This window comes from Argopecten irradians, chromosome 7 (genome assembly GCF_041381155.1).
Source record: "Argopecten irradians isolate NY chromosome 7, Ai_NY, whole genome shotgun sequence".
Classification (NCBI taxonomy): domain Eukaryota; kingdom Metazoa; phylum Mollusca; class Bivalvia; order Pectinida; family Pectinidae; genus Argopecten; species Argopecten irradians.
Window position 1 is genome coordinate 40,060,576 of NC_091140.1, and position 11,623 is coordinate 40,072,198.

At 39.1% G+C, this 11,623-nt stretch overlaps 1 protein-coding gene across 1 annotated transcript; it reads left to right on the forward strand.

The window, feature by feature from the left end:
- The first annotated feature begins 6,110 nt into the window (after positions 1–6,110).
- Positions 6,111–7,136, forward strand: LOC138327217 (uncharacterized). The gene has a single exon (XM_069273197.1). The coding sequence runs from the start codon at positions 6,111–6,113 to the stop codon at positions 7,134–7,136; it is 1,026 nt and encodes a 341-aa protein (XP_069129298.1).
- The last annotated feature ends 4,487 nt before the right edge of the window (positions 7,137–11,623 follow it).

The window sequence follows — 11,623 nt, forward strand, 5'->3', positions numbered from 1 at the left end:
CGGTATCATTGGTATACTGTCGGTACCATTGGTATACTGTCGGTATCATTGGTATACTGTCGGTAATCATGTACATTGGTATACAGTCGGTACCATTGGTTATACTGTCGGTATCATTGGTATACAGTCGGTACCATTGGTATACTGTCGGTATCATTGGTATACTGTCGGTATCATTGGTATACTGTCGGTATCATTGGTATACAGTCGGTACCATTGGTATACTGTCGGTACATTGGTATTACAGTCGGTACCATTGTTATACTGTCGGTATCATTGGTATACACGTCGGTATCATTGGTATACTGTCGGTACCATTGGTATACAGTCGGTATCATTGGTATACTGTCGGTACCATTGGTATACAGTCGGTATCATTGGTATACTGTCGGTATCATTGGTATACAGTCGGTATCATTGGTATACAGTCGGTATCATTGTTATACAGTCGGTATCATTGGTATACTGTCGGTACCATTGGTATACTGTCGGTATCATTGGGTATACTGTCGGTACCATTGTTATACAGTCGGTACCATTGGTATACTGTCGGTATCATTGGTATACTGTCGGTTTCATTGTTATACTGTCGGTATCATTGTGTATACTGTCGGTATCATTGGTATACTGTCGGTACCATTGTTATACAGTGTCGGTATCGATTGGTATACAGTCGGTATCATTGTTATACAGTCGGTATCATTGTTATACTGTCGGTATCATTGTATACAGTCGGTATCATTGTTATACAGTCGTCGGTATCATTGTTATACAGTCGGTATCATTGTTATACTGTCGGTATCATTGTTATACTGTCGGTATCATTGTTATACAGTCGGTATCATTGGTTATACTGTCGGTACCATTGTTATACAGTCGGTATCATTGGTATACAGTCGGTATCATTGGTATACAGTCGGTATCATTGGTTATACTGTCGGTATCATTGTTATACTGTCGGTATCATTGTTATACAGTCGGTATCATTGGTATACTGTCGGTACCATTGGTATACTGTCGGTATCATTGTTATACAGTCGGTATCATTGTTATACTGTCGGTATCATTGTTATACTGTCGGTATCATTGTTATACAGTCGGTATCATTGTTATACAGTCGGTTACCATTGGTATCTGTCGGTATCATTGTTATACAGTCGGTACCATTGTATACAGTCGGTATCATTGTTATACTGTCGGTATCATTGTTATACAGTCGGTTCATTGTTATACAGTCGGTATTATTGTTATACAGTCGGTATCATTGGTATACAGTCGGTACCATTGGTATACTGTCGGTATCATTGGTATACAGTTGGTTTCATTGGTATACAGTTGGTTTCAATTGTTATACTGTCGGTACCATTGGTATACAGTCTGTATCATTGTTATACTGTCGGTACCATTGGTATACAGTCGGTATCATTGGTATACAGTCGGTATCATTGGTATACAGTCGGTATCATTGGTATACTGTCGGTACCATTGGTATACTGTCGGTACCATTGGTATACTGTCGGTATCATTGTTATACTGTCGGTATCATTGGTATACAGTCGGTATCATTGTTATACAGTCGGTACCATTGGTATACTGTCGGTATCATTGGTATACAGTCGGTATCATTGGTATACAGTGGTTTCATTGGTATACAGTCGGTATCATTGGTATACAGTCGGTATCATTGTTATACTGTCGATACCATTGGTATACAGTCGGTATCATTGGTATACAGTCGGTATCATTGGTATACAGTCGGTATCATTGGTATACTGTCGGTATCATTGGTATACTGTCGGTACCATTGGTATACAGTCGGTATCATTGGTATACAGTCGGTACCATTGGTATACTGTCGGTATCATTGGTATACAGTCGGTATCATTGGTATACAGTTGGTACCACGGTATATAGTCGGTATCATTGTTATACTGTCGGTACCATTGGTATACAGTCGGTATCATTGGTATACTGTCGGTATCATTGTTATACTGTCGGTACCATTGGTATACTGTCGGTATCATTGTTATACTGTCGGTATCATTGGTATACTGTCGGTATTATTGGTATACTGTCGGTATCATTGGTATACTGTCGGTACCATTGGTATAAAGTCGGTACCATTGGGTATACAGTCGGTTTCATTGGTATACAGTCGGTACCATTGGTATACAGTCGGTATCATTGGGTATACAGTTGGTTTCATTGTTATACTGTCGGTACCATTGGTAAACAGTCAGTACCATTGGTATACTCGGTACTGTCGGTACCATTGGTATACAGTCGGTATCATTGGTATAGTCAGTCGGTATCATTGGTATACGTGTATCATTGGTATACGTCGGTACATTGGTATACAAACATTTGATACTGTCGGTATCATTGGTATACTGTCGGTATCATTTGGTAATACAGTCGGTAATCCATTAGTAAACTGTCGGTACCATTGGTATACAGTCGGTTTCATTGGTATACAGTCTTTGCCATTGGTATACAGTCAGTGCCATTAGATATACAGTCGGTACCAATGTTATACCGTCGGTACCATTGGTATACATCGGTACCATTCGAAAAAAGTCTGTACCATTAGGTATGCCGTCGGTATCATTTGTTTACAGTCTGTACCATAGGTATACAGTCGGTACCATTGATAAAAAATAGGTACCATTGGTATACAGAAGGTACCATTGGTAAACAGTCGTTACCATTGTTATACTGTTGGTATTATTGGTATACAGTCGGTACCATTATGTATACAGTCGGTATTATTGGTATACAGTCTGTGCCATTATGTATACAGTCGGTATTATTGGTATACCGTCGGTGCCATTGGTATACAGTCGCTACCATTGTTATACTGTCGGTATCATTGGGTATACAGTCGGTACCATTGGTATACAGTCGGTACCATTGGTATACAATCGGTACCATTGGTATTCTGTCGGTATCATTGGGTATACAGTCGGTACCATTAGGTATACAGTCGGTGTCATTAGATATACAGTCGGTACCATTGTTATGCTTTCGGTACCGTTGGTATACAGTCGGTGGCATTTGAAATACAGTCGGTACCATTGGTATACAGTCAGTACCATTGTTATACTGTCGGTATCATTGGGTATACAGTCGGTACCATTGGGTATACAGTCGGTATCATTGGGTATACTTTCGTTACCATTGTTATACTGTCGGTATTATTGGTATACAGTCGGTACCATTAGGTATACAGTCGGTGACATTAGATATACAGTCGGTACTATTGCTATGCTGTCGGTACCGTTGGTATACAGTCGGTGCTATTTGAAATACAGTCGGTATCATTGGTATACAGTCGGTACCATTGTTATACTGTCGGTATCATTTGGTATACAGTCGGTACCATTAGTATACGTCTGTGCCATTGGTATACTGTCGGTACCGTCGGTATACAGTCGGTGCTATTAGAAATACAGGCGGTATCATTGGTATACAGTCCGTATCATTGGGTATACAGTCGGTACCATTGGGATACCGTCTGTGCCATTGGTCAACTGTCGGTACCATTGGTATACTGTCCATATCATTGTTATACAGCCGATATCATTGGTATACTGTCGGTACCATTGTTATACAGTCTGTGCCATTGGTATACAGTCGATACCATTGGTATACAGTCGGTACCATTGGTATACAATTTGTGCCATTGGTATACTGTCGGTACCATTGGTATACAATGGATACCATGGGTATACAATCGGTACCATTGGGTATACACTCGGTACCATTGAGTAAACAGTCTGTACCATTGGTATACGTCGGTACCATTGGTATAAATCGGTACCATGGTATACATCGGTACCATTGGTATACATCGGTACCATTGGTAGTCTGTACCATTGTATACAGTCAGTCGGTGTCATTCGGTCATGTATACAGTCGGTGTCAGTACAGTCGGTACCATTGGTATATAGTCTGTACCATTGGTATACAATCGGTATCATTGGGCGTACAGTCGATACCATTGGTATATAGACGGTATCATTGGTACACAGTCGGTCCCATTGTTATGCAGTCGGTGCCGTTAGGTATACAGTCGGTACCATTGGGTATACAGTCGGTACCATTGGTATACAGTCGGTACCATTGGTATACAGTCGGTACCATTAGGTATACAGTCGGTACCATTAGGTATACAGTCGGTACCATTGGTATACAGTCGGTACCATTGGGTATACAGTCGGTATCATTGGTATACAAGTCTGTAGCCATAGGTATACAGTCGGTACTATTGATGTTCAATCGGTATCATTGGTATACAGTCGTTACCATTGGTATTACAGTCGATTACATAGGCAAACAGTTGGTACCATTGGTATATAGTCGGTACCATTGGTAAACAGTCGGTACTTATGGTATACAGTCGGTACCATTGGTATAAAGTCGGTAATAATTGGTATATAGTCGGTACCATTGGTAAACAGTTTGTACCATTGGTATATAGTCGGTACCTTTGGTAAGCATTCGGTACACGGTGGTATACAGTCGGTACCATTGGTATACAATCGGTACCATTGGTATACAGTCTACATAATCGGTATACAGTCGGTATCATTGGTATACAGTCGGTACCATTGGTATACAGTTGGTATCATTGGTATACAAACTATACCATCGGTATACAGTCGGTATCATTCGTGTAATGAATGAATGACGCATTTGTCTAGCCTCATATATATACAAAACCATTCCGTGTACACTTTCTCTTTACTTTAAAGATGCTCCACCGCTGACAAACGGTATTTTATTTCTCTGGCAAAATCAGGATAAGACGATTTAGTAATTATCTTCGGTTACAAAAGTTACTTACTTAACACCATTTCCGGATTAACCACCAATAAAAAGTTTGAACTTCCCATTTTACTTCAAGATAAAATATATTTAAAATACAATTGTAATTAATTGCATCCCTCTCAAAAAAACCAACCGTGGCACTATTTCCTATGTGGAATTAAGTACTGATTGCGCATGCACCAAAAGCAAAACAAGTGATCTGATATTATTTTTTGTGTTAATTAGACATATATATACACGATTGCTCTGTCGGCGGTGGAGCATCTTTAAATAAAGAATTCATGCATGCAGTTAAGCCAAACAGGAATTCGATTCATACCAATATTGAAAATGAGATTGCTTTGTTTATCACGATCTATATATTAACCAGATTTTTTCCTAACCTACTTATAATAATTACTAATCCAATAAAAGGCTATTGCAAGACCCAATAATATATAGATCGTGGCAAAGCTGGGCAAATTGAGGAAAAAAAGATAATGGTTTAAAGCGGTTAAATGCTGTTGAAGTTGACCTCAATTACTTACATACATGTACATGTACAGTACATGTACATGTCTAGTCCTGACTTCTTTTTCTTCCCGGCCTGTTGAACATAACTCTAATCTGTAATATGATGTACATGTATACTAATATGCCATATCAGAGAGACACTGTTATAAAATTATCAATCCTGATTTATTCTCTGCTTTGAGCTTTGGTTCACTATATATTGATAACGCCAGGTACATTTACAAGAACTAGCTGTACTGTATTCATATGGCGAAGTGATCCACCAAATCCTCAGCCCCTAAGTCCTATTTATGTATGTTTGTATGCAATAAAAAATAAACTAGACTCAATATATAGAACTGTATAGTACAGATGTAGGCTCACTAATGAATATTCTACGGACTTGTGTAAGTCTGTTTCCTGTATTCTGGGAATCCCCTTATCACTGGGCATGCGCAGTCAACATGCTTGAGCGTGTAACGTATCATAACAAACGTCATCGGTCGATGAAAGTTCATCGTCCGAACATGCAACGCCAACATATTGGCCTATTCTAGACAAAGGAAAAGAGGAAATCATTCATAGTAGTGAGTACAGACAACTGTTTCGGACAGATCTTATCAACAAGTTATATTTCCAAAGTTTTACGAGCGAATGCAATGTATAAACGGGCAGACGTCAAAACAAGCCATATTTAGAATCGACTACCCAAGCTCCGAGTAGAATATTTTTCTCGATCCCTGCTAAAACTACAACCATATGCTAAAAGGCTGTGTGCGTTTTGCACAATGGGTCTCGTAGATTTAGTTAATGGAAGGTCCAACCACAAATCAACATGTGAAGTTACATACGAGAAATTTATTTTACAATGTAAACCGGGGAAGCCCTTACGGTCACAAAGGGATTTATTCCGACTGAGTTGCTCGGTCACTGAAATTATCCGGTGTCACAGAAGTCGGCGAGAACGAGATCTTGTGTGTGTTGAGCATCATTGTCTTTTCTCATCTCTACGACTTTGTTTCGAAAACAAAAATGGAATTAGATGCAGTGTGACAGATTTACTGAATGAAATTCTACTCTGTGAAGGAAACCTCCAATCTATTTTTAGCATTCTTCTTCCTGGTCACGTGATTAAGTCAAACGTAAACATAAACATTCACACGCTGTACCCACGGGTTTCCACTCGATTCCTCAATAAACAAGCGATGGGCGCTTTTGAATTTTATCTACACAATATCTGTGAGTTAAAATGTCCAATGAAAAATGGCAAGCGTATAATTGACAGCGAATTTGACAACTGTGGCTGTTTTACACCGCTCATCGCTGCCTGCACAAGGAGAGAGCCGTCCTTGGTTCTCCTGTTACTAAAATATGGCGCCGACCCCTTCTGTGCATCTGTTGGTGACGATTCTGTAGTGGACCCCATTGATACCCTCATATCCGGTCTCAATAGTGTGGCATTGTTCAAAAACAGTTCTATAGACAAAGAAACTCAAATAGCTCTAAATGTAGAAGAATCAAAAGGCATGCATTGCTTACAATTGATTTTCCGGGCTGTTAAAAACATACCCTTTTCCCAAACTAAACATTTTGAAACCCAAATAGAAGAGAGGGATACAGAGAAGAAGAAAGATTATAATCTCCATCCACGCCTCGCGGCTTTGATTGACACAGAGAAGTTCTCGGGCGTAAGAGAATTACAGCATCTCTGCCGGCTGACCATTAGGAAGCGTATCGGTGACAACCCAGCTGCTGTCTCCTGTCTCCCGGTCCCATCTGTAATGAAACAGTATCTCGACCTACAGATGGATTAGAAACAATACCCCGCCCTACAGTTGAATTAGAAACAATACTCCGACCTACAGATGAATTAAAAACAGTACTCCGTCCTACAGATGGATTAGAAATATTTGCGGCATGCCATTCTTTTCATTTGAGCAAAATGATTCATTATTTATTTTAGATATAATTTCTAATATCAAAACTAATACATGTATGATACTAAATTATTTTAATTGACTGTGTTACATTTAATCCTTTTGTTTTTAAGTATTTATTTTATTTATATGGCTAGCATTCCAGCATGTATATATATTTTTTTAAATTTACAAGAGAAATTCTATGCAATACATACACTGGCATCATTGTAAAAACATTTCCTCCGATCATCATCATTATATTTTTTACACATGTTTAAATGTTTGATATTTATCGCCTATCATATTTCAGTGTTTGACGATGAACGATTTACATTGTGTATGTCTTACGTACATAACGTATAACATGATCTGGTTCGGCTGGTTTGTCAGTAATTCAATGTGTATATGTCAGTAAACACAATGTGTTTTACTTTAACATTCACTTTTACGCCCGAGACACATTTAGATTAGTCACAGGGATCTGGGAAATCATTAGATACCAAAGTACATGTGGATTTTGTATCTACAGTGTGAAGGAGTAGATACTGCTCTGTGTATCCAGATGCTTGTGACTTTTTGTTGTTACAGGTTGGATTTTTTTGTGGTTGGATACTATTTCATTTTAGCCCCTTTCACCTCTCTTTTTTTATGAGGATGTTTCGCAACTTTCATGCATCATTATTTATCTACTTTCAATTGTGATAATAATAAAGTTTTATCTATAAATTTTAACTTATTTAAAAATCCCACTTATATTTATGTATTTATAACTAGCCTATATGTTAACATTACATTGTTTATATGAAGTGATCATCGTATATATCTTATGTTAACACTGGTGTAATAACCAGGTTATAATATGTTACAGAAAATGTATTAGGCCAAAAAAAGTGTCTTCCACTCTAAAATAATGGCCGGAACCGGAGTCTGAGATCGAGATCCCGACTTTTATTTTTTTTTTTCGTAGAAAAATGGAAAAAAATAGGGTCGGGGGTAAAAAATTAGGGTCGGTCGGGTAAACCTAAACAGACATATTATTTTTTTTGGTTTTATCATAATATATCTACATTTATTGTGCATTGGCAGCTTGGTCATTGGCCGAATATGTATACGGTATTTTACTTATCACGGAGAATAGACGCATTACATCATAGCTATGCCTACAGACGACGCACGCGGAACTTCATGTAAACCTTGCTCATATAAACACTCATATGCATTTGCCAAACTTATTCAATTTTTGGGGAAGTGATGGGTGAATATTTTAACTTGCATTGAATAACTCTTCCTTTTAAGTAGTTGAAGTTCATGTCATTATTTTGGACACATAATTTCATCAGTTAACGTTTTACCCTGTTATTTTAATCCCGTTTACGATGGTTGAAACTTTGGTTTTGTGAAATAAAAATATAAATATCTATTGTTTTGGAGTCGCTTTTGTACACAATTCTCTCATAATGGTCCGCAGGAGCTGGTATTTATTTCCACATGTACCTGGGATTTATTTCCGCAGGGACCTGGGATTTATTTACATAGGGACCTTGAATTTATTTCCACATGAACCTGAGATTTATTTCCACATGGACCTGGGCTTTTATTTCCACGGGGACCTGGGATTTATTTCCACGGGGATCTGGGATTTATTTCCATATGGACCCGGGATTTAATTCCACATGAACCTGGGATTTATTTCCACGGGGACCTGGGATTTATTTACATAGGGACCTGGGATTTATTTCCACGGGGACCTTGGATTTATTTCCACAGGGACCCGGGATTTATTTACATAGGGACCTGGGATTTATTTCCACATGGACCTATAATTTATTTCCATATGGACCTGGGATTTATTTCCATATGGACCTGGGATTTATTTCCATATGGACCTGGGATTTATTTCCACATGGACCTGGGATTTATTTCCACAGGGACCTGGGATTTATTTCCACATGGACCTGGGATTTATTTCCACATGGACCTGGGATTTATTTCCATATGGACCTGGGATTTATTTCCATATGGACCTGGGATTTAATTCCACATGGACCTGGGATTTTATTTCCACAGGGACCTGGGATTTATTTCCACATGGACCTGGGATTTATTTCCATATGGACCTGGGATTTATTTCCATATGGACCTGGGATTTAATTCCACATGGACCTGGGATTTTATTTCCACAGGGACCTGGAATTTATTTCCACATGGACCTGGGCTTTTATTTCCACGGGGACCTGGGATTTATTTCCACGGGGATCTGGGATTTATTTCCATATGGACCCGGGATTTAATTCCACATGTACCTGGGAATTATTTCCACACGGACCTGGGATTTATTTCCACATGGGCATGGATTCATTTTCACGGGGACCTGGGATTTATTTCCACAGGGACCCGGGATTTATTTACATAGGGACCTGGGATTTATTTCCACATGGACCTATAATTTATTTCCATATGGACCTGGGATTTATTTCCATATGGACCTGGGATTTATTTCCATATGGACCTGGGATTTATTTCCATATGGACCTGGGATTTAATTCCACATGGACCTGGGATTTTATTTCCACAGGGACCTGGGATTTATTTCCACATGGACCTGGGATTTATTTCCACATGGACCTGGGATTTATTTCCACATGGACCTGGGATTTTATTTCCACATGGACCTGGGATTTAATTTCCACATGGACCTGGGATTTTATTTCCACATGGACCTGGGATTTATTTCCACATGGACCTGGGATTTATTTCCACATGGACCTGGGATTTATTTCCACATGGACCTGGGATTTTATTTCCACATGGACCTGGGATTTATTTCCACAGGGACCTGGGATTTATTTCCACATGGACCTGGGATTTATTTCCACGGGGATCTGGGATTTAATTCCACATGGACCTGGGATTTATTTTCACATGAACCTGAGATTTATTTCCACATGGACCTGGGCTTTTATTTCCACGGGGACCTGGGATTTATTTCCACGGGGATCTGGGATTTATTTCCATATGGACCCGGGATTTAATTCCACATGAACCTGGGATTTATTTCCACGGGGACCTGGGATTTATTTACATAGGGACCTGGGATTTATTTCCACGGGGACCTTGGATTTATTTCCACAGGGACCCGGGATTTATTTACATAGGGACCTGGGATTTATTTCCACATGGACCTATAATTTATTTCCATATGGACCTGGGGATTTATTTCCATATGGACCTGGGATTTATTTCCATATGGACCTGGGATTTTTCATTACTGGGATTTAATTCCACATGGACCTGGGATTTTATTTCCACAGGGACCTGGGATTTATTTCCACATGGACCTGGGATTTATTTCCACATGGACCTGGGATTTATTTCCATATGGACCTGGGATTTATTTCCATATGGACCTGGGATTTATTTCCATATGGACCTGGGATTTAATTCCACATGGACCTGGGATTTTATTTCCACAGGGACCTGGGATTTATTTCCACATGGACCTGGGATTTATTTCCACATGGACCTGGGATTTAATTCCACATGGACCTGGGATTTTATTTCCACAGGGACCTGGGATTTATTTCCACATGGACCTGGGATTTATTTCCACGGGGATCTGGGATTTAATTCCACATGGACCTGGGATTTATTTCCACGGGGACCTGGGATTTATTTTCACATGGACCTGGGATTTATTTTCACATGGACCTGGGATTTAATTCCACATGGACCTGGGATTTATTTTCACATGGACCTGGGATTTATTTTCACATGGACCTGGGATTTATTTTCACATGGACCTGGGATTTATTTCCACGTGGACCTGAGATTTATGGGATATATTTGAACCTGCCCTGACGTTTGATAGATTGAAATGCTGTTCGCTCTGATGGCGAGAAACCGCATTATCCGGAGAAAATCAAACTAACAGTTGCAGCTGCTACACGTGGGTTTCGAACCCATACATGTAGGTAGATACTGGATGGAGGTATGACACCGGTTTATCACAATCAATACACTCCTGTAGTCATACAGCTTCGTGACGTCACTGTGTAAACGAATTTTTTTATGTTTTTTTTTTTTTTTTTTTTTTTTTTGTGAATTTGAACATTATTTTCAGAAACTATGCTGGTTGTACTGTAAAGAATGCAAACAACGACATATGCGTTAAAATATGACGCATTTTTCATGCAGCCCATTTTATCTCCATTCACTTCTTCCTCCGAAAGACGGCAATACTAGTAACTATGCTTTAGAGCTAACAGTTTCATTCCTAACTGTAAGAAATTCCTTAACTTAAAATTCCCCATAGGAAAGCATTACAGAAGTTAAGGGAAAAACTCTAAGTTAAGGAGCCTTTCTTAAAATATGTAATGTTTTCC

Bases quoted from the DNA above. Each gene is read 5' to 3' on its own strand.
- LOC138327217 (XM_069273197.1), top strand. From the start codon at position 6,111: ATGGGTCTCGTAGATTTAGTTAATGGAAGGTCCAACCACAAATCAACA.